The following is a 26,811-nucleotide window of genomic DNA, read 5'->3' on the forward strand; positions in this document are numbered from 1 at the left end:
TTTTCTTCAATGTACTTTGCAAACAGCGATGTCAAACTTATTTATACATTGTCATGGGAGTGAAAATTATGCTTTTTGATCGATCCACTTGAAAACCTTTATTGCCCCGAAGGGAAATTGTGTTGCACACAACGAGCAATACAATAAACATGTAACGGGTATAACCAGCATTCACATTCGGGACATTACACTTAAGATGCACTTGTTTAAGAGGGTGACAGTCTTAGGAACGAAGGATGTACGTGCTCTTTTTGTTTTTGTTCGTGGCGTCTTGGCTACCATCAGGACGAAGATAAGAATCCTTAAACGGGTACAGTTAAGCGGTTCTATGAAACACTGAAACCTTGCAAAAAATAAAAATAAATAAACTTTATTGTTGTCACGACTAACAAACCTTGCCTGTTCGTGTTTTCGAACAACCCATTACAGCTCGAGCCAATGTTCCGATCACTTAAAGGATATCCACAGCACGGTTTTAACAACATTGCTGCTTGTTTAATAAAAACAGGGTGGATACATATCTCACTTCGACAAGCCAACCTATCCGTCTATCCTTAAAATGATTCAATATATCGTTTTTACATTTCATTCCATCAGGTTCCAGTAGATATAATTGCCCATACCCCGTCTACAATACTTGCATTTGCATATCCTTTCCCTCTCGCTCGACTTCCTACTTTACCTGGCATTCTTGAAATAATTCGAAGATCACATGCTTACCTGTGAGAAAGTTTTCAAGAGAAAGGTGTGGAAGTCATGGGTATTGCAACAGTCGCCATTCGCTTTACCCAATCATAGCTTGGAATGTGTTGGGACCGCACCGGTCGTCCACTAAAATGAACAAAACTTGAATGTGGGCAACCTAGCTTAATAACGTAGAAACGGCGGCGAATACCTTGAGTAGTGCAGTAACATTGCTAACTGCTTCACCAGGATTCTGATCCGTTTTCACAACCGTTTCTGTGAAACCTTTCCAGATGTTGAGTTTGGGGAGCGCAGGAGGGAAGTCGGCCAAACCTTCTTTTGTGTCGTATGTCACTCCTGAGGTATGTTACAATCAAGAACTTGCTTGTTAGCATAGCCTACTTCGTATGATATGCTACTGTATACATACCCAGGTAGGCTCGATATCATGTTGTAGGCATATCATTTGTTAGATTTGCGATACCAACAGTTGACATACCTTAAGTAAACATTAACTAGTAACTTAAAAGTTTACGAACTTGAAATGCGTAAACCCATACGTCTGCCATGCATGAGTTGAACAGCAAGTGCCCATCGTAAACGCATATGCCCGCGGAGATATACAGTGGTATCCAGAATTTTTGGCGCCGTTGATAAAAAATATTCCCTATAAATATTGTACTAATATTGTAAAAATACGTATTGACATAAGCTTTATAAGTAGTGTGCTGATGCAAACACCCCTGGTAAAGATGGCAGTCATTGGTCTTTTCCTATAATGTATTATATAATGAGAGCTGTCAGAGGAAAATGGGCAGACTGGTCAAACCTGACAGGAAGGTGACAGTAACGCAAATAAACACACATTACCACAGTGATATGCAGAAGAGCATCTCTGAACACACAACACATCAAACCTCTAAGTGGATAGGCTAAGTAAAGGAAAGTAAAGCCATTGAATGATGAAACTACTTCCTTATTTCCGGTGAAGGTGATGCATTTCATGTAGCAACAGGTGGGACGGGCAATTGTCATGAAATGCCCAATTCCTTATAAACAAGGTTTTCCCTCCCTAAATAGTTCAAGAAATAACCCTCAATTGTGTTCTAATGTCTAGGGCATGTTATTTTGATGAAAGACAGTTTGTGAACCCCTGGAAATAAATGTTATCTGGTATAGAGATTCGTCCTGGGGCTAACATGTCCATAAGGAAGTCCCAACTTCACTTTCCCAGGATGTCATTGTCTTTCTTTTTAGGAAATTAAATTAACAGAAAAGAATGCATCCAGAGGAAAACATCCAGAATTATTGCCAGGTAAGTAAGCAGCCTTTTACGTCTTTAGGCTTTGAAGTAAACCTTTTAATTTCTTATTCCATAGTATGGATTTCTATCTATGTAGCACAATATATTGAACAATAGTGTGACTTACAATTAGGAAATACAGTTTGTAGGTTGTCATGATTGAGATTGCATGTATTGGCCTTTGGTATGGTTTGGTTTGCATTGGATTAAAAAGTTGCATGAAAACACATTTCTGTGCATTTGTACTGGTTGATAACAATGATTATGTTACCTTTTTTGGGCCAATAGTAGAGGTATCTCTTGTGTTCAGGCACTGTATCTCTGGTTCTCCAGGTGAAGTGGTGTTTTGCAGTGCTAGTCCCATCTTGAAGTACACCCAGGAAGACCTATCCCAACAGGGCATCTTTGGTACACTTTTCTGCACCAATTTCCGTATCTCATTCATGCCTAATGAAGTCTCCCTGGAAGAGGCGGAAGAGAGGGTAAGGGAATTAAAAATGGTGGGCAGCCATTGAGAATGCCTCACAGTGAAGGCCTCAGTAGTGATTACAGAAAGATGTTTTGGACTGGTTGCCATTCTCTTGGCTTGACAAAAAGGTCAAAAAACAAATGCTATTCGGAAATAAGTCGTTCAGGCAAATGTCATTATGAAATGAAAAAAGCCATTTGGAAATATTACATGATTTAATTAATTCTGATGATGTTTTTATGAAAAGGACAGTGATGAGGTGTGAATTATTTAATTATAAAAAATAAAAGAAATGTACAGTATACTATTTATATAATTCAATATTTATTTGTTTTATTACGCATTTGATGTGGCATGTTTAGTCCACCATACCTTTGACAGTGTGGGTCACGCACCACTTGTCTACAGTGAGCTCTTCAGAACTCCTTTTGAAATACTTCAAAGGCTAACCTATAAATATGTAGGTTTTATTCTAAAATCAAGTTGCAGTTAAGACATGGTCATAGAACCTCTTAAGTGGATAGGCTCAATGAGTGTACAAAGACATTTTTAAAAATTATTACTAGAATTACTTGGAAAGTTTAAATTATTTTGATCTACAATAAACATGGAACATGAAATACTGTTCAGGAATAGATAACCTAGCAATAACTAACAACAAGTTATCAGTCCTATGTAGGTCAAGTTGTTTTCCTTGTCAGCTAGCCATTTTTATCTTTTACTTAGACCTCTAAGTTCTAAAGTTTATATGAGTACATAGATCATGCATGGATGGTGTAGTACAAGTTAGCTGTTCAAAACAGACAGAGAGTGATGAAAACATACAGTGGACAAATGCTGTAGTCTGAAGGAACATTCCCATAAGACATTCCTTTGGATATAGAACATTTTTATTTGGAGGCTTTTTAGAATCACACATGATTAATATACACTATACTCTAATAGTTTGTAATTATTCAATGCTTACATGTAGCTGCCATTCATAACATATACTGTAGCCATTTTAACTCAAGAATAATAACAATCCTATTAACAAAAGCACAATTTTTTAAATAGATATTCAGAGCCAAGATATTTTTAACATCACATAGCCAGTAATGCTATTTTTCTAAAGAACGGGCTGTACAGTGTCCTTAATGATACTTAGTGGTTCTTTATTTCACTCCACTCTTCTGTCGGTGCAGAGAAAACACATGATTAATTCCAGTAGCTGATTTCCTCCAGCTTTGTCATTCTAAACACCCAGTCTGCATTTCAGGCTCTGCTCTTCAAGAACAAGCTCTATGGAGAAAATGACATCCCCCTCACAGGCGTGGATCTGATCTATGCAGGTATCTCAAACAACAATTCCTTTCCTTTAGTCCAGCACTACTCAACTCCATAGCCCGTGGGCGGTAGTGTCTGCAGCTATTTGCTCCTGCCTTTCACTACACCCCCTTTCACTTCAAGTATTTTACCTGCTTGGTTCAGATGATAAGGTATTTAGTCAAATCAGATGGCATAGTGCACAGTTGAAGCAAATGCCTGCAGACACTGCGGCCTGCAGGATGTTCAGTAATGCTTTAGTCTAATAAACAATACAATTCAACATGGATTTCAACTTTTATTTTATATTTCACTGTACTATTTTTGCTCTTGCTGTTCTTTTTCCACATATTACAAAATAATGATGGAATGCAATATGGGAAAGCTCAGTTTTGTGGAAATGCATTCTGTCTCCTCCAGGCTATGATGAAAAGAGGAAGTTGATGACACGTGGTCATGTGAAAAAGAAGTACCCTCCTAAAATCATCATTCACTGCAAAGATCTGCGGGTCTTTCAGTTCTCTTTGACATTTGCTGAAGCAGAAGAAGCAAAAAAGGTAAAATAGAGCTATAAAAAGGTGTTTTTACCTGCTGTACTGTGCCTTGCCACGCATGAAGATGTTCCTATTTGACATTTTCCTGTTTAATGAATTCATGTGATTTGCTGTCTTTCTTATTTGGAGATCTTTCAGAGTATTGTCCATTGCAGTCTGGAGCCCAAGGCACTGAAATGTGCCTTTGCCTTCTCCTACTGTGAGAAAGCAACATCAAGTCCAGGTGCAGAATTTCTCTTGTTTGTTTCAAAAATGTATTACTCAGGCAGTCTACATTGCTGAGAAACGTTGTATTTATTTCTAAATAAATTAATAAATGCATAAATAAATATGAAATATATAAATTTGTTTAGTAAGAAATGTGACTCCATACTAATGATTAGAAAGTGACAATTGACAAATATTGCCATTTTCTAACAGCACAGAATGATGATATTGTGTGCCACTGTTGTTCTTTGCAGAGATCCAGAGAAAGCAAAGAACTATGATGTTCAACATTGCTGAAGACTGGACTGAGGAAATGATGCGTACAAAAGGGAACTGTAAATTAATAAAAGATAATGAGAATTTCAGCATCTCACAAAGGTATGTTTGTTCAAAAATACACGTGTGTAATTTTTGGTTGTATTAGCATTTCTTAACCCTGAGGATGCTTGGAAGATATCATTTAATTTAACTGTACTTCAGTTATGTAAGATAATTCAGTTTCAGAGGGTTCAGGCCAGTTTATTTTGATTGAATCATCCCCCATTACTCAATGAAATGAAGCCTCCATGCTGTGTGGTGAATAAGTGTGTTCCCACAGATTATAATAGATTATTAGTAAAGCCAGTGACCAGTAGTTGTAACTGATTTCACATTGTTGTAAACAAGTTTTATTGTCAGAGGCTGTAAGATAAGTAATTCTTTACATTCAAGTGTTTTACCACTTTACTTTACAGACTACCACAGTTCTTCAGCATCCCCGCAGCTGTCTCCGAGTTAAATTTGTCAGACTTCCAGGGGAAAGGCATACCAGTAAGACTCTTGAAAATGCTTGTGAATTTCATGTTTACAGATTCATTTTTGTAAATTAATGCTTTGTAAAACTCTCGTCTAGTGGAATAGGAAAGCTTTTTTGGTTCAAAAGTGTAGCATGGTGCTCATGCCAGCATGTGCTGTAGAGGAGTGATTAGAAACAATTACTCCAGCTTGTCAGTTAAAAGCTTATTGGTTTGTAACTGACAAGCTGGAGTAATTTCACGAACATCTCTAGAGTTTCCAGAGAATGGTGCGAAAAAACAAACAGTGTAATAATTGAATAATGAAAACAGGTTATATCTTACAGGAAACAAAGACCTAGCTATGTTTTATCTCTTATTGTACAGAGTAAATATTTTCTAGGAAGAAGTGCTTTATGTTCCTCCAGATCTGGTGTTGGTCCCATCCTTGTGGCTGTGCCCTGTATAAGATGGCGTCCTTCCCTTTGATGGAGGATGACGATGATTCCCAGGCACGCAGGCGCTACATGGAGAGGTACATAATGGAAGCTTGACTACGAACCTACTTCACTACACTTTCAACATGGTAACATATTTTGAGGAGTTTTAGTCAAACTTAAACTAAAACTTACAAACTTAAATAAAATCTTTTTTCCAGCTATGCCTTTTTCGTTTTTTTTTGTGGTATAAGATGCACATTTCTTTTTGGATTAATGTGTTGCAGAATGCTGAATGCTGTGGGTGAAAACAACCTTTACTCTGTGAAAACAGAGGAACTATCTGAGACACTTCCAAACATTCAGGAGATACAGCAATCCTACAACAAGTTCAAACAGTTTTTCCTCATTGGTGGGTTCCATTGAGCATGTGTTTAATTTGCCTTGCATTCCCATCATAATACAGGTCATAATAGACTAATGTGTGAATGAGAGATTTGTCTGTTGGAATTTCAAGGTATTTTCCTGTTCTTTTCTATAGATGGCACTACTGAGTTTTGGCTGTCTGATGTTAAATGGTTTACTTCACTGGAAAGTTCCGGATGGCTAGATATCATCAGGTAGCCTATAGCTTTAAAATGACAGTATATTGCTTCCTGTTATCTTGGGTACCTCATTGTGAATATTTTTTTTTCTTATAGACAATGTCTCCATAAGTCTGTTGAGATAGTTCAATGCTTGGAAAAGGAAAATAGAAATGTTCTTATTATGGGTGAGTAAACTGACCGTTTTTTTTTTCTTTTCTTTTTTTATAGTTATGTACTTTCAGAAACCACATGTTTCCATTATTGGAGTTTACCACAAATAAAAAAAAAACACTGGCAGAGTGGCAGAGTGATTCTTTAGGTATTGTAATGGTATCTGTGTGTTTGGTTGTTCTGCCCCAGAGGAGGAAAGTTTGGACCTGTGCTGCGTGATCTCCAGCTTGGTTCAGCTGATGTTGGATCCCTTCTACAGAACTCTCACAGGCTTCCAGAGCCTGGTGCAGAAAGAGTGGGTAGCAGGGGGCCACAACTTCCTGGACCGCTGCAATTACCTACTCAAAGACAAGGAGGTACATATATTGTTTCAGGCCTTTTTTCTCCCTGTAAGACTTGGTTTATATAAGGTGTGATGATCTACACTGTGAAAAAACATAGAGTGCTGCTTAGAATGTATGCAGTACAAGATTACAGTTCACATCCAAAATTGAGAAATTTGTGGAAGCTTTTGCCACAAAAGACAAAGAAAACCCACACGGTTTCTTTAAAACTCCAGCGCTGACATGTACAACCTATTTGCATTACACTTCTAAATGAACAGATTTGCAAATAAATATTGTGTATGTTGAGTGAATTCAATGCACTTGTGCTACGTACACTTACCTTCTGTTTGGGCAAGAAAATTGAGTGGCCACAATTCAGTTTGAGCAAAGGAAAAGCCCACCTGTGGAACTACTGCACGGACAGTAATTACTGTGCTGCTCTGCACACCAGCTACAGTCGCCAGTCTTCCTGCTGTTCCTGGAGTGTGTGTGGCAGCTGCTCCAGCAGCACGGACCAGCGTTCCAGTTTACTGAAACCTACCTGACCGTCCTCTCTGACAGCATCCACGTCGCCATGTTTAGCACCTTCCTCTTCAACTCCCCCTACCATAGAGTTTCCACTACAAAGGTAAGGGCTTATGGTTCACACATCACGCCATGATTTCATTGTTACTAGTATTAGACTAAAGTAATGAGATGTAATACAGGAGCGAATGCTATAAATAGGCTAAATCTTTTTAAGAAAAAAACGTTTAAATGCGTTTTTAGAAATTACCCTTGTGTAGGTCTTGATTGTGGTCTTATTTCATGTCAATAAATGAATTTAAGCAGTTTAGTTTGAATTATGGTGAAACCAAGAACAACAGCACCATCTAATGGTCATAAGAAAGACATAGGGTTTGACCACAACCAATATTTATTGCTACAGAGCTACTTGATCACAGCCCCCAGTCAGCATATTACAGTGTCAGTACAGTGTGACAGGCTTTACATATAGTGACAGGCCCCCTCGATTTGTTATCCATTTGGGCTAAATGTATTCAGCCCGTTAAAGTCTGAAGGTCTGTCTGTGACACGCCCCCTTGATTTGTTATCTATTCAGGGTGTGTGAGTAGTGGAGAATTAATTAAATGGTGACTATATTCTTCACTAATCATCTGTTTTTTGTACCTACAAGGCTTGGTTTCATAGTTTCATTGCTCTAAAGAGTAGGGGCCTATATTGTAGTCCTGTAACTGAACTGGTAGTGGTTTCAGTTCCCACTGGTGGCAGCCATATTGAGGAATGTATGCGCTCAAGGTATTGTATGGTTTTTTGGATAAAAGCATTTATCAAATGGCAGATATTTGAATTACATATTTTGAAATGCAATGCTGGAGCGTGAACTATTGATAGGTATTCCACTCCTCCCATCCAGTATCACCACCAGCCACCACTGATGAAATATATTAGAATTTGTTTAAGGATTAGTTTAAGTACCTTGCCCAATGATACAGCAAATGATAAAACACACAGTTCCCTGCAGCTCATTTTAGGTCAATTAACTGATGTTAAAACAAGGGGTGTGAACGGTTAACCGGTTAACCGAAACTGATTTGTAACCGGTTACAAAAAATTGATAACTGATAACCGATTTTTTTTTCCTGAAGGTGAAATTGTAAGCTCAGTTTAAAATAAATGCACGTTCATCACCAGGCGTATTATTGCGGTCCTGAACTATTCAACTACCAATCAACTAGCTTCAGTAGTTCGAGCAAGCAATTTGGCCATTTCAAGGGGTTTAAAATGCAAACACCGCATGGAATTGAATGCTACATTACTATAGTTGTCAAATAATTTCTGTTTTAAATCTGTAGCTGTTAGTTCACTTATGGCTTATTCTATGGCGTTTCTTCATCCGTGTTTATTCGTTCCACGCGAATTCGTTGACACTACCGGCAAACCGAACTTCACTTTCCACTATGCGGTAACTACATAAAAATAAATAAAGCAATACATTATGATTAGGCTATTTATCCATCGGATATTGAAAGCGAAAATTCCCTGCTTTCAGTGAAAAATGGACACGTTAGTCGCACCACCACGATTGTCCCACGTCTTATAAAATGCATTGGCATATAAAATGCAAGTTTATCGTTACATAATAATATATCAAATTGTACAGATACCTGCATTGGCATGAAAGTAAAATCATTAAACCAATCGCCTATGGTAAAATAGACCCGGTGTTATATACCACGGAGTGCACATCCCCGTCTGTAAGAAAGTTAACAGCAGCATATTCACAGATTTCATGCCAATCAAGTCTATCAGGCAGAAGCCATAGAGAAGAGGGATGAAAACATGAAGAATTATAATTTTAACCGATGCATTTTTAAAAAATGACACACGATCGACCAGGTTACACTGGTTACACTGAGGTTACACTGCAGAATGTCAGTGTAAATGTAAATATTTAATTTGGCAATTAGGCTGGCCTACTATTATCTGACTTAATATGTTGGCATTTATCTATTGAGATGGCCCAAAATACAGTTTGAAAATACAATTTAATTTCTCAGTAGTCCAGTAAAAATTATATATATATCTCGGTTAACCGGTTAGCCGTTTAAAAAATGGGATGGTAACCGGTTACTAAAACTGATGATTTGTCACATCCCTAGTTAAGAGTAGCTAGACTTACTCTGTGACTCACTAACATCATTTGATCCTTAAATCGTAAAGCAAACCGCATGGGCATTTCAATAATGCAAGTTGTATGTTGTAATGTGCTGTATTAATCCTGTTTGCTGTAATATACCTTTGATGTGTGTATTGTATGTAGCCTAAGCAAACATAATGCTATACTACAGACAGTGGAAAGGCAGAGCTTAGAACCAGCAGATACTCCCTGACATTGTGAAGTGTTCCAGCCTTGCACAGGCCCCCTCCCCCTCTCTTACAGCTCAGAGACTCTTTTTGTCTTGACAGGCTCACTCTCCACAAACACAAAGGAGCCAATTAAACTTGCCCTCTGTGTGGGACTGGTCTCTGCAGTTTGACTGTGCAGCCCAAGATTTATTCACTAACCCTCTCTACACTGACAGCCCCAAGCAAGAGAGTGCAACAGCAATGGGAAAGTCATCCAGCACTAAGGTAAAGGCTGCAGTCCTGAGTGATTTTACCCTGTCTGATTAGACAGGCGTGATTCCACAGAAGAGAGGACTCAAAGACAGTTTATGCTTTACAGATTTAACATTCTTACATAATATGACTAAAACGTTTTCATGGCACAGTTTCCACCTTTTAAAACAGTTTGCACTTCAAAAAGCATGTGTTTGATATGCTGACCAATTACTTTTTTTTTTAATTGCAACTAAATCTCTATAATTGTATAATTTATTATGCAGAAATTAAACCAAAGTTTTTCAAACTAGGGTACGGAGATAAATATGTTCCCTTAATATTTGTTAATGTTAACAAAATCGCACAATTTAGACTTCAGGTTATAAATATCGCACATTCTAATATTGTGATAATTGTAATGACTAAACATTTCTATTATGCTAAAAGTAGCGTTTAAATGCATAATCCAATCTCATCACTCTTTAGACACCTGCATCCATGTACAGGAACTAGTCTGTTAATAGTTCCTGCATTACAAACTTTATTGGCTATCAGGAGTTAATAATCTAAACATTTTAGGTGCCCATTAGAAGTTGGGAGCCCCCCATGTTAAACAGAGGCAAGGAGATGTATAAATGTATATGAATGTGCATGACTAATGGGTTTATGACCCTCTCTCCTTTCCCATTTTACATTTACATTTTAGTCATTTGGCAGAGGCTTTTAATCCAAAGCGACTTACAAGTGCATAGGTTCTACCATAAGTCAGAGCATCACATCCAGAAACTAGCAAAATACACAGGAAATGCTGTTCTAAACATAGTTGTCATCAGAAGTGCATTTTTTTTTTTTTTTTTTTTTTTTTTTCAGCAGCAGACACGGCTGTCCTTTCCCAACAGCACCGTCAAGCAATCACCAAAGAAGGGCTTCCTCAGGGAGGAGAAGGACAGCCTGAAAAAAAGGCTGCGGGGTATGAGGATTAGTCCCTGGATGCAGCCGATGGAGTTCGCCCAGGCCTCCACGCGCCAGTTCTATGAGGCCTGGTGGCGGCAGCCCCTGGAGGCCAATAACCTTATCCTGCCCTGCCTGGAAGGCCCAGCCATCCGCCTGTGGATGCAGCGGTACCTCCGCTGGATCCCACAGGCACAGCTCTACGGGGGCGGGCCCATCGCGGTCCTCCTCAAGCTGGCCGACCTTACCGAGGAGGTGAGGGACCTGCAGGCCAAGCTGGACCGGCGGACCTGTCCTACAGCCGCGAGCCACCAGAGGGCAGCAATGCTCCCCAGACCGTCCGTCTGCCCTTACACTGCCTTCCCTTTCGCTCCCTCTCACACTTCGTCTTCCAGACCCTCCATTCCCACTGGCGTGGCGCAGAGGCTGGTGATCACAGGAAGCCTGAGCGACAAGGAGGATGAGGCTCCCGTCAGCGTGTAACCGCTTCGCAGGCGTAGTGCATCATATTTATTAATTGTGGTGACATTAGCCATTTGCTGTGTTTTTATCCGGGGTGTTGCTTTGCTCACTGCCAAAATCCTGTCTCAATCACTGGAGCTATGAGATCACCTCATATTAGATTGACATATGAAAACATTTAAATACACTTCATTTTCAAAAATGAAGAGAAATACACACTCTCTTTGCTCCTTAACTGATTTTCAGAACGCAGCCAATGTTTCAGTATTAGTTGTCTTTTTTCAGGGAAATAGGCAAGTGAAGGCAAATGGTGGCAAAACATTGGTTGTGTTCCAATTAAATAGCAAACATAGTGTGGAATTTTCTCTTTGAGCATTTTCTCTCTGTTGATAGGCACCTGAATTCAGTAACAGTTGGGTCTATGGCCTATTGCTTAAAAATATATATACTGAAACCTGTGGCGTAGCTCCAAGAATAAGTAACCTCTGTAAAAAATGTATAAATATTTCATTTAATTCTTAACAAGGACATTTATTGAAATGGTGAAACAAAGGTTTTTGAAAACCTTTCAAACCCAGGTTGAAAGGACAATCAAACAAAATAAAGACAGGATATACATCTTGAAAGTCAAAATACATTAATTTAGTAAAACACTGGAAACATTATTTTATCTCTGTACAGTAGTATATAGCTTATGTTTTTAAACAATGCTTGTTTGTTGCAGTTTGTAGAACAATGTTAATCATTATTGTATAGGGTGGCCTGTAGCGTAGTGGTTAAGGTAAATGACTGGGACACGCAAGGTTGGTGGTTCTAATCCCGGTGTAGCCACAATAAGATCTGTATAGCAGTTGGGCCCTTGAGCAAGGCCCTTAATCCTGCATTGCTCCAGGGGAGGATTGTCTCCTGCTTAGTCTAATCAACTGTACGTCACTCTGGATAAGAGCGTCTGCCAAATGCCAATAATTTAATGTAATGTATTGTAAGGTTCAAATATGAGGTGCAAGATGGGAGCCCACATACCAGGTGTCTGGTTCAAATATGAGGTGCAAGATGGAATACCCTTTCTTAGTTGCACTGTTACACTGTCAGTGGGCAGATGAAGTGGCGTTCCTCTGGTGGTGGTGCCATAAAAGTTTACAACCTCCCACAACAACACACCATTCACCATTCAAAGGTAGATAACTAATCTAAAATGACTATTAAAATTGAGTCAAATATAACGATGGTAGATTTATTGGCCCCATTGTGGAGATTCTTGGTCAGCCTGGACCAGTAGAAAGCGGAAGGCAGAGCAGTACTGCTGTCTTTGTAACTTGGTTCATCTATTGGCAAATTTAGTCTCGCCGCATAGTGGTCAGTAACATTTAGCCCTATTAACATTCTTCCAGCAACACCAGAAGGACCAGCATGTAGATACCTTCGCCCTCGCTAAATTCCGTCATTGGATTAGCGTGGGGTTTTACAAGCCAATACAATAATGTAACAGCAGTGGAAAAATCTTTGGACATGGGTGGACATTTTTAAGGCCTATCAGTTAATTTGATAAGAAACATTTTTATTTTTTTTACACCATTCATTTGTGTTTACATGAATTGTAATAGCACACTGAAAAAAAATCACAGGTAAAAAGGAAAGAATTACATGCAATATATTTTTCATGCATGGACTGTAGCATGTGCAGGTATAACATGTAACTTATACATGCACATGATATATCTTTGCACACTAAATGCACTTTGAACACTGATAATATCAAATTATGTGAAATATTAAATGTAGTGTTGACTGATTCAAGGTGATATAAATAAAAATTGTCCGCTTACTTATGTGTTATTTGTAACTCTTGACCTTCTTATTACTGCTGACAAATTTGTTAGACACTTTTCTATTTGGGAGACAGTAGACTGTACATTAATGACATTAAATACTATCTGAATCTATCAGGTAATTAAACATCCAAAATAATGAGTTCATCACTCCTATAAAAATTCAGGTTAGTATATGATAATTTGTCCTTGTTTTATTTTTCTTATTTGGATTCGTAATACTTCACAAGTAGGGAATCATGCATAGTCTAATGATTTTACATTACCTGTACTGAGGAAAGGGATAGTACAAATGAATGCTCAGTGTTTTGCTCCCTGGGCACTGGTGACAGAATTCAGTCCTGGAGGGTGCTGTTTTTGAGGTACCAAGAGTAACTCGATCCCATCCTGGGTGTGTCAAAGTGTCCCTGAGCAAGACACCTAACACCCAAATGCTCCTGACAAGCTGGTTGGTGCCTTCTATGGCAGCCAATCGCCGTTGGTGTGTGTGTGAATGAGTGAATGAGAAGCATCCATTGTACAGCACTTTGGATAAAGGCGCTATATAAATGCAGACATTTAACTGCAGTATGCCTATGAACTCACAACCGTAACACAACTTAAAACACAGTCACTTGTAACCAATATACCAGCAGGGCCCAAGGCCCAGGGTTTTCACCTTTTTCTGATCCAGGTTCAAATACATCCAAGGGACTCCCATCATAAGTTGATGGTGGCTGAAAACCTTGTCCTCATTTTCATACACAATTCGCAGCCTCTGAAAGCACAAATATTACTTCCACTTTCAGCAGGCTTGAATGCATTTTGTCATTGTATCACAAGAAGAGCAACCAGGTTATCATGAATTTAAGGTTCAAGTAAGGACAGCCACTTGGGAATAAACATGCCCAAATTCTTGGAAGCTGCAACGATACATTTTTTATTATTTATTTGGCAGATGCTCTTATCCAGAGTGGCTTCCAAGATCATGTTGACAAGATTACGTGCTAATCAACTAATATAGGTTCAAGACAGCAAGTGGCACATAAATAAAGTTTAACATGGAAAATATGACCATACAAGAGTAATTGATTTAGCAGGCACATGCCAGTTGGCCTGAGGAATATCATGCACATCAATGTTATAATTATAATAATAACAATAGTCATTTGACTTTGATTCTGCAGTTTACATTTTATGCCCAGTAAATACATTTTAGATAGTTTGCTTGAAATTGACTGGAACTATCAATAACTTCCAACTATTTACTTTTTGCCTTCTTGTTTATGAATAATATAATATTTAATATTTATTATAAACAAATACTTTTCCCCCTGAAAATGCAGATCCATTGTCACAGCCGAGTTAGTGAACATTACATATCTAGGCTAGCGTATTTATTTTCTCTAGCAACGTTACCTGAGTATGGCTGAGGTGCCACATCCACTGCTGTCGTCATCGGTCTTCGCCATATTGGTTGAGAAAGTCGATGCAGAGGCAAGGGGTACAAGCTGCCCCTTATAATAATAAAGAGCGAATTTTGGATCAGAGAAATCCATAGAAGCCTATTTATGTGTCGGAAACTGTAAAGACTGTTTAACTGAGGCAGGGACAGGTCTGGATACGCTCGTTTCGTCGTTGTTACGACTTGTCTGCAGATTATGACTTCCATGACCCAGAGGAGCTCAGGCCTGGTGCAGAGGCGGACCGAGGCCTCTCGCAATGCCGCTGCCGACAAAGAGAGGGGATCTGGGGATGAAGACTACGAATCACGTCGCGGGGATGAACAGGAAGATGATGACAAGGGAGATTCCAAAGAAACTCGGCTCACACTCATGGAGGAAGTCTTGCTTCTAGGGCTGAAGGACCGCGAGGTTTTGGATTCATACAATTACCGTTATATTTTTTTATTCACTCTTTTGCGAAATAACAAATATGCCTTTGTTTTTAGCTAGACTAACGTTAATAGCTGCTTCGTTTCTAACTGGCCTTTACAGTGTTTGTACATAATTAGCTAGCCTGACGTTCACTAAGCTTAATAGTTTACGTTTACATGGCTAACGTTAGCTCGCGAACTAACTTGCTAGATAACTAACGTTACCTGGCATTCTTTATTAGCGAATGAATAAGCAAGCTAACGGCAAGTTAGCTAGCTAGATAAGATTCGATCAGCATAAAAAAACGGTAGCTTATTGGCTACCATCAGATATAACTAGATAGCTGCGTCGTTGTGTAAACAAGTAACGTTAGCGCTATCACATGTTTAAATGTAAATGTATATATATATATATTGCATTCAATTCAGATAATTGGGTTACTAGCGACCAAGGAAGCGGGGCAAAACTACAATCAAAGCTTCTCTTATTTGCTTAGAGTTCGTGTACGTTAGCTGGCTAAATTTGCTCATTAGCTTTCGCTAACGCCTGCCACTTTGCTAATTTGGCAGCTTAGCTAGCTAGCTAACGTCGCTAAAAGGAACGTACTCCCAGTGAAACAGTCGTGTGGAGCTAGCTAAATTGGTGCTAGTTGGCTAGCTAAAGAAAATGCATCTTTCAATGAAACTGAGCAAGTAATTATTGAGTGTAGCGAGATTAACTTTAACGTCACCAGTCTAAGTTTGTTTAATCAAGCGCTTGAAGTGGCTAGTTGGGTATCTCCTAATTTCATATAGCTACGTTATGTAAGTTCTCAAAGTTAATGTCAGCATGTTTTTCTATTATTGAAATATGGCTAAATTAACCATTTAAGCTGTGAACGAAGTACGGTTGGCGCAGCTAGCCAAGTAACTTTACATTACATAATGCTCATTATGTAATAGTACACTGGATTCTACTAACTTGCAGCCCTCTCAACCTTTTCTTTTAATAGTGCAAATATACTCATTATCTTGCATATAATTAGTTTTCTATATAAGACTGCACCTATAACTCGCAGTTGTAACGTCAAGGTACGCTGTAGCTAGAAGTCCATCTTGTAAGCTGCTTAAAGCATATTTATAGGTTAAATTAGGTGAAATGGTCTCAGTTTTAGATTTTATTCTCACCATATAAATGCAAACCTGCATCTGGGCATGTTTCAGGTCTGCTTTCCCTTATCTGTAAGTTATTTATTTTTGTCCAGACTTTTCTACATATTCAACAGCCTTTTCAATTAATATGCATCCTGTGGCATTTGACAGTTCTGCTGTATTTTTTAGAGTTGGTGTTTCTTTGTGCGTTCCTACCAGTTTAACACTCTTCACAAGGCTCTAATACCCATGGCAATTATGGCCAGGATTTAGTCGTCTACTTTTTCTCCTCCCAATTGTTGTACAATTCTCAATCCATATCCATTTACGGCGCAGTTTCACTGGAGCACGGCACATTTCCTCTAACCCGTCTTAACCGTTCAGCTGTACCTGGGGTGCAGCAGAGGTGTTTTGACAAAAAGCCTGTCCTAGTTGTCAAATGACCCGAGTTGTGTTGGGCAATACCATGTAGGATAATTGATTGCCCCAGCATGCAAGCAAACCAAACAGACTTGGATGCATATATTCCATGTTGTCAGTCTGACAGTAGTCAGAGGCCTCTACTGAAGGTAGTGGTACATCTAGATGTTATTTGTTTATTTATGGATTAAACCAGGATCTAGGCAGGCAGAGATTTCCTTGAGAAACACGGTAACAGCTGTTTGCAATATTTGAGCTCAGTAGTCAACTTGAGAGATCCCTTTACAATTTTAACATTCAGGACTAGGCCAGAATTTCAGAACATCTGAAAGTGATTGGTCCGTTTCCATGCCACCCCACAAAAATATGACCCTTTGTTGCCCGACTCTCACCATTCTCGCTATAAATGTTCAGTTGGACTGTTCAGGTGTGCTGAGTTTAAAAAGGAGTTGATGGGCTCAAAGTGATGTTGCATGGGTGGCTTGCGTAAAACTGCCTTTTCAATCAGGCACAACAGCGTTGTAGCCTGGTCAAGGCTAAAAGAGAACTTCCCTGGTTGGGTGAGAAAAAAAGTAAACGCGGACATGTAAACGATACATTTACAAAAAGGTGTTGCTTTGTGGATTCCCCATTTCCCTATGACTGTGTACCAAAGGCCACTTGCTCAGCATGTTGGTAGGGGTTAGTTTGCAGCAGGTTATCCCTGTACTCTATTGGTCCTGGAGAAACTGATGGGGCAGACAAAGCTGGCTCTGTGGGGAGTTGGTGTCTGGGGCCTTGTGGTTGGACACTTGGAACAGTCAGTGCCAGCACCACAGGAGGGCGTATTCTGGCAGTGTGAGACGTTCGGGCTTTCAATGTTGAATATGGCTTGTGTTGTACTAAGTTTATATTTTGTATTCTATTGGTTGATATAGGCATTAACATGTGGGGTGGCCTGTGGTGTAGTGGTTAGGATAAATGACTGGGACACGCAAGGTTGGTGGCTCTAATCCTGGTGTAGCCACAGTATGATCCGCACAGCCGTTGGGCCCTTGAGCAAGGCCCTTAACCCTGCATTGCTCCAGGGGAGGATTGTCTCCTGCTTAGTCTAATCAACTGTACGTCGCTCTGGATAAGAGCTTCTGCCAAATGCCAATAATGTAATGTAATGTAACGTTTATTCTGTGATGTTAAAAGGCTTTTTTAGATGGACAAATGCTTGGATTTTCAGTCTTGTAGTCTGCTGCAAACATTTGTTTCAATGTCTTAGTCATGGTATTATACTGTACAAGTGCATTTCCCCCTTTCCCCATATTTGTCTACAGGTAAAATAAAAAAACTACTTTTCAAAATATAATCTTTGCTGGGAAATATAGGTTGGGTTTTTGGCAATCATTATCTGCAGAAATCTGCTCTTAACTTGAAATGATCTGGTTACCTCTTGCCTTTCAGTGTGCCCACATCAGCTGGTGCATGTATCATTGCGTGAGGAGCATTTTTCAACAGCTCTTTCTTTATATGGTCCTTCTAAAAGCCATGAAACGCCTTCAGTAGCATGATGCGTGTCAAGAACTGTTCATAGGACATGTTGCATCATCTCTGATGCAGCCAAGCAACACGCCAAATGCCTATTTCAATTTGACATACTCATTCAGGAGTTTGTTGTATGGCTTTCATGAAGGACCATTCGTAGAAATTTTCCCATCCCCAAAAATGCATCTGATATTCTTTTTTGTCCCAGACCTTGATTAAATTGAGGGGTAGGACTATGGATCGCTCTCAGTCAGTCAGTCAGTCAGTTTGTTTGTTCATTTGTCACGTGTCCGATGGGGATGGATCGGTTTGCCTCAGTTCGGATTGGCCTACCGCTGGCAGCCAGAGTCACTGTCACACATCTAGCATGTAATGCAAAGGCATTTATTGTAGGCCAAGATTTAACCAGGTAACTTATAAATGAATGTATCAGTTCCAGAATTAACAAGTTTCATAATGCAGAACTTTCTTGGGATAGGCTACACGTTGCTTTGGGTATATTCATTACGATATATAATGTTTCATTCCCACAACTCATCACTATTATTTGATTTGTTACAACATTTTTCTGGAAAAAAAAAAAACAAGCAAACGCATGCGTCATCTTAATTGGCAGGTCGACCTGTTTAAATTTTTTTTGGCTTTAGAAAAACAGCCCAAATGAAGTGGATTCCATATGCTTTGTAAATATTAGAAAAGCACCAAGCCAGTGATAACACCCGAACATCACACCAAACCGCTGTCCTTCAATGCAAACTAGAATCCATATATTATGGGTATGTATGTAGAATTTGTAATTTGGTTCTTGGTTACTCTCTATAGTCAACATACACTGACATTTTTATGTTAGGCTACTCCCTGCTTCCTAACACGCTGGTCTGGGAATGTTTAATAGGCTACTGTATTGCTCATAGTAATCAGGCTACTTTGGTGATTGCATTAAACGGCCATATCCAGTTTTGTAAGTCTCTGTGAATAGGACCGTCTGCTAAGTAAAGGTAATGGGTAACATCAGCTATGATGTAATCTATTAGCCTAGGTAGGCAGATGAGATGTTCCTTTTTTCACATTTCACACATGATTTTTTAATGTCTGTAAATGTGAGGAAATGAACTTGATATGCGTGAGCCAAACTAGTTGGTATGCACAGCCTGTTGTTCTTTGCCTTCATAATTGCAGTCTGTGTAATCTCTCAGATGAGATGTAACCTGGTTGCTTGCACGAAACGATGGTGCATGTTTCATTGAGGCATAGTGGATGCATCCTGGGTGCATTAGCTCCCATTAACCCGGTCTCATGCAACCTCCCTCCCAGTTCAGGTGGTCTCAGCACTGTCCCAATGGCATAGTGCACCCTCCCACTCCTGTGCAGGACCCCTCTGTTTACTCATTGTACTTATTATGACCATTCTGCTACCAGATTATTTGGTGTCTCTATTACACTGGGGGTTGAGACCAGAAGGGATGACATGTCTTGGTTCTGTTCCTGGGATTACAGCTCAGGGTGGGAGGGAACTTCTCCATTGTCATTTCTGCTGTCATAGTTTTTAATCATCCTGCATCCAGCAGTATCAGTGTTGTTCTACAGCAGGTATTGTCTGTAACGGTTTGTCGTCTGTTTCAGGGGTACACGTCCTTCTGGAACGACTGCATCTCCTCAGGGCTGCGGGGGTGCATGCTCATTGAACTGGCCTTAAGAGGCCGGCTGCAGCTGGAGGCCTGCGGGATGAGGAGGAAAAGTTTACTAGCCAGGAAGGTCAGTGCTCAGTTCGGCTGTGTGAGTGTACGAATGAGCCTTTCTGTGTCCCTGCTTTCTGCAAGAGCCGTGGTTATTAATTGTGCTAAACAGTTTGTCATCCTATGCATGTTTTAAAGACACTTGGTGAAACATTGCTGAAATTGAATGAAAACAAATAGCGTTTATTTTCCCCACAAGCATTCGCTGTGTGAAATGAAACAATTTGGTGATCCGCCGGAAAATACTGAATCTGCTTTGATCTACTGAACTCTTCAAATATTGTCATGCCAAACTTAACAATGTTCTATTGTTTATTTGTCATTTTAAGTTCAGCAAATTCTTGTGAAATTGTGCTTACCTTCTTGGGCTCAAAATGTTTATGCAAAAAAGCTTTTACAAGTGTTTGAAGTAGCCTACTTGTTAAAAGTATAGCAAATATTTGTTTGACTGATTAAACTGCACCAGTATGAAAGGAATGAAAAGGAATTATAACCTTCAGGCTAAGCAGGTCCATGAGGCCCAAGGCTACTGTATATGCAGGGAGAGTTCAGAAGTGTTCAGAAGTTACCTGGAAGCAGCTCAAAGCAGATCTACTTCTCATTCCTTCCCTTTGATTCATTGTCATACTTTTAATTTGTTCAATTTTAATTCAATAATTATATTTATAGTGTAAGGCGCTCACCTGCCGCATTTAATTGCACTTTGTTTCATGGCATTTAATTGCACTTTGTTTGCTGAAGGAAATTTTATAGGAATGCTGATTTCACCATATGGACCTTGGATGTCACTTGGCCTGGTTGTTTAATTTTAAGTTGCCACAAGAGGGAGTCATTTTAGATGACCACTACTGTGTCCAGCAAAAGAATGCAAATTCTGCTGCTATTTATGTTCCTGTCATGTACTAATACAAACTGTTTCTGTAAACATTTATGGTATTAAGTTAATTTTTTAAATGTATTACTATGTTTTTGTTATGGAAATCAAAATAAAGTAACGTGCCTTTAAAGCTAATCTAATCTACAGACTGAACCATAATGGGGAAAATGTTAACTTTTGGGTGCTAAAAACGGGATCATTTAATTCTGTTCATTCATTCTGTTCACTCCATTGCAATATTTATTGGTCATTTCACAACGTATGGCCATAAATACTGTAGCTTTATCTGTTATCCTGGTATGCAGGGTTTAGCTACTTGCCTTGGGAGGACCAGTGAGGGTTTAAAGGCATACTATGCAGGATTTTCACCTTGAATATATTCTAAAACAAACCTACACATGTAATTAAAAAGCATCTGTTCAATACACTAAATTCATACATTCTATGATCTCATAGATGGAGGGCAAGAGGAAACCTGTATGGATTGGTAACTACAGTGGTGAGCTGGGTTTGCAAGAGATCAGCTTTGTTGGCTGGCTAGTGTTCGGTAACATTACACTAGGTAGCTGCTGTTATTAGCTAACTAAATTCAGTTTCATACTTCAGCTGGCAGGCAGGCCATGATAGCTGGGTCCTACTGCACAGTACTACTGCGTATATTTTTCAGGGATTATACTGGCTTATTTCCTCTCCTGGGCAGAGAGCTCATGCCTAGACTCCCAGACTTTCAGAAGACAAGATGTCTGATAAAAATAAAAGCGACAGTGAATTGATGTGTTTGTGAGTATGTGTGCTTATGTTACAGGATTGTGCTTCCTTCCAGGCAGGCTAGAGCAGACTGAAATCCACGGGTGTTAGCAACAGTGGGTAGCATCACCACTAACGGCGCTGAGCTAAATACATACACAAGTAATATCAGTTAAATAGCAAGCTAAAATGCCCAGTATGGAAAGCGACTACTGAAGTAGATGTTTTAAAAATGATATTAGTCTGGGGTATTGCTATCATATGGTAGTCTGCAACAGCCAGAATCATCTTCGAGGTGTGGCAGGCAGGGTTGAGAATGGAGGGTATAGACGTTTTATACGTAAACACAGGAGTGAAGGGAGGAAAGGGATCCTGCATAGTATGCATTTAAATTCCAATGACGGCACTTCTTTTGTGTTAAAACACAAACATGGCAGGATGTTAGAGACAAGCAGTTTTAACTAAAGGTTGATGTTTGATGTTGCTAGGTGATTTGTAAGTCTGATGCTCCTACCGGGGATGTCTTGCTGGATGAAGCTTTGAAACACGTCAAAGAGACCCAGCCACCAGAAACGGTACAGAGCTGGATCGAGCTGCTGAGTGGTGAGTTCAGCCTTCCTCACTCATGTACAGGCCCATGTGGGTCACCCGTCAAACATTAATCTTTTCTAGTTGAACATTGCAGGGGCATCACTTTTATTTCCTACCATTTATTAGTCATTTTCTCTACTCTGCCATTTCCTCTGCTTTATTTCTTGACTGTCCTCTGTTCATGTATTTTGACAGCAGTAAAATGTGACAACAAAATTCAGCTGTTCCTCATTGATTCAGACATAGCCTCACATTTGATCTGTCTGGGAATGTGACATGCTCGTCTAGGATGAAACATGGCTAGTCTGCACCAAGCTGCTGTCAAGATCAATCGTTTTAAAATACTTTTTTGTTCATTGAGATTTCATTGTTTTGATATTCTTTGATTTCTTGCTTTCCCAGTGAAACCGAAACTAAGAATGTAAAGGCTAATTTGCATAATTCAGTCAACAGTTCTCTGAGCTGATGTGGATTTTTTAAAATATAAATGTATAACAAAGAAAATCAAATCCATTTTTAGGGTTAAGCCAGTAATTTTATATTGAATCGATAATTGGCTCTAATCTGAAAAGGGTTTTGCTGCTTTTGGTATGATTTTTAGCAAAATGGGACGGTGTGGTTAGGAGATGCGAAGCAGTTTTACCCAGGTTAATAGGATGAATTTGGAGGTAATATGAGTATATTCCATCTGGTAACTGATTAATCACTTTCCTACTCTTACTCAGTTTGTTGCACAGTGAATGGTTATACATTACAGATGCATGTACTATCTGAAATTCTGTATTTTAGTTGTGTTTATGTACTCTCACTCTATGAGGTTTTGTTCACTGCATTGTTCCAGGGGAGGACTGTCTCCTGCTTAGTCTAATCAACTGTATGTCGCTCTGGATAAGATAAGACAATAATGTAATGTAACGTAATGTGTCTGGCTCCCCAGGCGAGACGTGGAACCCTTTAAAGCTACACTACCAGCTCCGGAACGTGCGGGAACGCCTGGCCAAGAACCTGGTGGAGAAGGGCGTGCTCACCACCGAGAAACAGAACTTCCTGCTGTTCGACATGACCACGCACCCGCTCACCAACAACAACATCAAGCAGCGGCTCATCAAGAAGGTGCAGGAGGCGGTGCTGGAGAAGTGGGTCAACGACCCCCACCGCATGGACAAGCGTCTGCTGGCCCTCATCTTCCTGGCCCACTCGTCCGACGTGCTGGAGAACGCTTTCGCCCCGCTGCTGGACGACCAGTACGACCTGGCCATGAAAAGAGTACGGCAGCTCCTGGACTTGGACCCCGAGGGGGAGAGCATGAAGGGCAGCACAAACGATCTCCTCTGGGCTGTGGTGGCGGCCTTTACCAAATGAGCCCGTGGGGGGGGGTCGAGCGCCGTCCCAGGACCATGGAGCTGAGACTCAGACTACCACGGAGGCAGGGATGTTGGCATGGTCCCCCCCCCGCATAGTTACAGATGGTTGACTCCGGGTCTGCAGACATGTCATTCTGTCACACTGTCCTGCCTTGTAGATAAAAACCCCCTCCCATTCCATGCCCTTTTATATTCACTGTCAGACCCTGTGTGGTTTAATCACTCATGTTACTATTCCCACCATCTGAACTCTTAACAAAAAGATTCTCTCTGGTTTTTAAAAGCCGTTGTTTGGTGGCGGAGGGGGTTGGGGGGGGGGGGGGTCTCTTCAGTATGTAAGAGTTTGATTCAGAAATGATTCAGATTTCCTGGTAGAGCCATCATTTTGTCATAAATGGATGTTTTTTCTTGAGTATGCATCCTGGGCTAAAGTACTTTAATATTCAGCTTCTTGCCCTTGTGTAATCAGTAATGGTAATAATTCCCCCCCCCTTTTTTTTTTTTTTTGGCACCATGTACCTTCAGATCCTAACAGCACAACAAATTTACTCTGAGGCGGCACTGGAATCCTGTGTTTGATAGAGGGGAAAAAAGCTTTTAAAATTTAAATTCCACACATATATTTTACTCTCGATCCTTTACAAATGACATGTACTCGTTTTCATAAAACATGTATTTACAATAAAACACAAAAACACTAATTACACTTACATGTGATTACGCCTTGTATGTAAGGACGATTTCTGCTTCTGTTTGTAATATTGATTAAATCTATGATCTGTTTATTTTTGTAACTTAAGTAATCAATGCGAAAAAAATAATAATTCTAGCCAACTCAGCTGCTTGCTACTTAACAAATCACAATTTCAATGGAGCGAACTTGGGGTTGGATACATTCCATTGTGTTTTGTAAATAGTTCCTAGTGTATTCTGACACTTGTAGCCAGTTTTACTGAATGGATCTGGCATGCATTCAAGTTATTACTAACTTTCGGTATGCTTTGGTCTGCTACCGCTGGCCGTTCGGATTTCATAGTAACAACGTAGTCAGGTACTCCAGAAAACAACTTGTTTAACTCCTTTTCAATCTGCCACAGTGTCACAAGTTTAGGTGTCATGAAAATGGCCTTTGACCAATTATTCAGGTTATTTTCTTGAACTTTTGTTTTTGAAACAGATGGAATTTCTCTACATTAGTTCTGAAATGCATATCCTATGCTTTATTTCATATTCACTTTTTTTTTTTGCTTTGCTTTTCACTCATTTTATATTCATCAACTTATTATTTTTGAATGTTATGCAATTATGGCTTACTTTATTTTAGTTACCTTCACTTTTGCGTTCATGTATGCAATTTATTGAGAAGATAGACACTGAATTGGGGGCATATAGTATACTTGTGACAGGGGGTTTAAATGTGTCTGAAAGTTTTGTTAATATGGTCTTCAGAGTGAAAGATACTAAATATAACTATTGGCATTAAAGGGATCCCTATTCTGTATACTTGCTTTTTACCATACAATAAACTAAGATCATGGAAGTGCCTGAAATAGACTTCTCTCATTTTAATTTCTATGGTTTGTAAGTGGCTGCATGTGGGAATCTTTGTTTCCCCCAACATTCATTGCCTTTGTTAATGAACATGCTCATTCACCGCGTAGTACTGCATTGCTAACTTGGAACTCCCGAAACCTTTAAAATACAATGGAATAGAGACCACTGGAGTCCTACTTTATTACTTGAAATTCTTGACCACCTAATTAAGATTACCTTATGATTCAACCCACTCAGAGGCTACAATCAGGTTAGCTAAAAGTGGCCCAAGTTTTTGGAGTGGCCTCTCTGTGGAGTTTGCATGTTTGTGTGTTTGCGTGGGTTTCCTCCTGGTACTCCGGTTTCCTCCCACAGTCCAAACACATGCAGGTGAGGCTGATTGGAGAGTCTAAATTGCCTGTGGGTATGAGTGTGTGAGTGAATGGTGTGTGTGCCCTTCGATGAACTGGCGACCTGTCTAGGGTGTATTCCTGCATTTCGCCCAATGTATGCTGGGATAGGCTCCAGCCCCCCTGCAACCCTGTTCAGGATAAGCGGATTAAGATAATGGATGGATGGATGGATGTTTTCTGTTTTGTGCAGCATGTATGTGGAAATAAAATCCCCAAAAAAGTGTAACCATGCAACTTGTGTGTGGATGCTCAAATCGGAGTTGTTGCGTCCACCCATGCATTTAGTATCTTATGCCATTCGTGCAGGGTAGGCACTTGGTCGAAGAGAGGGCTGGAGCAGAATGCTGCTCCCCGTCCCAACTGTGGGTGCACCAACTAAGTCATTTCTTTATGTAACTACTGCAAAACAGAATTCGGCATTTACTCCTACTGTCTGAAGGTAGCCACAGATGTGAAGTTTATGTGGTTATATTCTGTCATTTTCCAGTCCTCCTGAGATAGTGCTGGTTGGCAGAGAAAGCTGCTTGTGTGGTGGTGTATGTAATCACGGGCCGGAGATGGAATGACACAGGATTACTGTGGCAGTTTGTTTTTGTGCATTTGTGCAGGAAGGATCCTGTCTGCTAGAATAGTTTTTTTCAGTTCAGGTTCCAGACTGAGGCACACAGCTGGGAGTCATTTCCCAACTTGTCAAAGTCCAGTATGACACTTTGCAAAATGGCCCCCCTTCCCACAAACCGGGCTGCACTGTGGCTGGCTCCTCGAGTGAGGCCTCTGTACTGCATGTTCTCAGTTCTGGGAATGGCAATGGCAACGGCAACATCGGCAGGGAAAGTACACCTATGCAGTCCAGTCCAACATATACCATCAATTCTTCACATGAATAGCAATGATTCTTAAAGTCGTGGCAGGTATGGCCTGAATGTTCACAATATTTTTCCAGGAATAGTGATGAATGTTTGTTGCTTAAATGTTTGTTTGACGACTGTGAAATCGCCAGGTTAACCCATTGCCTTTCCGTGGATCAATGCAGTTCTGTTATTTATGGTCAGTATTCGGCTTTGTATTGGATGTTGGATTTTATTTATCTTTAAAGCTTATTTCTGTTTTTATGTCTTGAATATATAAGTATAAATAGTAGCTTTTGTTATTCGGTATTTTGGTGCTTTCATGTACGACACTTAAAGTAATTGAGTGCCCCTGTAAGTTCACTGTTGCAAACTAGAAACCCCCAAAAGTCTCATATTCCCTCCCGTCACATGGGAAGACATACTGAATGTTAACACTCTAGAGAGTTAAAGAAGCTGGAGGAGGAGCAGCATGACAGAGGCAAGGGGTGACCGCATAAAGCAGTCTATAATAAATACGCTGATTTATTGGATGTGACAAAAAGATTGCATCTTTCTACATGTCCAGCTTTACCAACAAAGCAATCTTTGGCTGTAGTTGCAGCCTGTCTACTTTGA

At 39.9% G+C, this 26,811-nt stretch overlaps 2 protein-coding genes across 3 annotated transcripts; both read left to right on the top strand.

Moving 5' to 3' along the window:
- The first annotated feature begins 783 nt into the window (after nt 1-783).
- Nucleotides 784-13,151, top strand: LOC133141771 (myotubularin-related protein 12-like). 2 transcript variants are annotated; one of them, XM_061262489.1, is made up of 16 exons: nt 784-1,046; nt 1,942-1,999; nt 2,321-2,469; nt 3,715-3,787; nt 4,182-4,318; nt 4,445-4,538; nt 4,777-4,900; nt 5,257-5,332; nt 5,724-5,830; nt 6,020-6,144; nt 6,274-6,352; nt 6,434-6,504; nt 6,680-6,846; nt 7,268-7,444; nt 9,787-9,951; nt 10,792-13,151. In XM_061262489.1, the coding sequence occupies exons 1-16, from the start codon at nt 978-980 to the stop codon at nt 11,353-11,355; spliced, it is 2,235 nt and encodes a 744-aa protein (XP_061118473.1). In that variant the 5' UTR covers nt 784-977; the 3' UTR covers nt 11,356-13,151. The 2 variants fall into 2 exon arrangements, with proteins under 2 accessions (XP_061118473.1, XP_061118474.1); XM_061262490.1 differs by having other exon boundaries at nt 10,795-13,151.
- Nucleotides 13,152-14,588: 1,437 nt separating this feature from the next.
- On the top strand, nt 14,589-24,949 carry LOC133141772 (Golgi phosphoprotein 3). The gene is made up of 4 exons (XM_061262491.1): nt 14,589-15,016; nt 19,708-19,839; nt 21,933-22,047; nt 22,973-24,949. The coding sequence occupies exons 1-4, from the start codon at nt 14,804-14,806 to the stop codon at nt 23,395-23,397; spliced, it is 885 nt and encodes a 294-aa protein (XP_061118475.1). The 5' UTR covers nt 14,589-14,803; the 3' UTR covers nt 23,398-24,949.
- The last annotated feature ends 1,862 nt before the right edge of the window (nt 24,950-26,811 follow it).

The sequence above is a fragment of the Conger conger genome, chromosome 12 (assembly GCF_963514075.1).
Source record: "Conger conger chromosome 12, fConCon1.1, whole genome shotgun sequence".
In the NCBI taxonomy this organism is placed as follows: Eukaryota; Metazoa; Chordata; class Actinopteri; order Anguilliformes; family Congridae; genus Conger; species Conger conger.

What these genes read in the sequence shown, in the direction of transcription:
- LOC133141772 (XM_061262491.1), top strand. Translation starts at nt 14,804, where the DNA reads ATGACTTCCATGACCCAGAGGAGCTCAGGCCTGGTGCAGAGGCGGACC. An exon ending in TAGGGCTGAAGGACCGCGAG is followed by an intron (nt 15,017 to 19,707) that starts GTTTTGGATTCA and finishes CGTCTGTTTCAG; the next exon opens with GGGTACACGTCCTTCTGGAA. An exon ending in AAAGTTTACTAGCCAGGAAG is followed by an intron (nt 19,840 to 21,932) that starts GTCAGTGCTCAG and finishes TGATGTTGCTAG; the next exon opens with GTGATTTGTAAGTCTGATGC.
- LOC133141771 (XM_061262489.1), top strand. Translation starts at nt 978, where the DNA reads ATGTTGAGTTTGGGGAGCGCAGGAGGGAAGTCGGCCAAACCTTCTTTT. An exon ending in ACATCCAGAATTATTGCCAG is followed by an intron (nt 2,000 to 2,320) that starts GTAAGTAAGCAG and finishes CTGGTTCTCCAG; the next exon opens with GTGAAGTGGTGTTTTGCAGT. An exon ending in AATTTCAGCATCTCACAAAG is followed by an intron (nt 4,901 to 5,256) that starts GTATGTTTGTTC and finishes TTTACTTTACAG; the next exon opens with ACTACCACAGTTCTTCAGCA.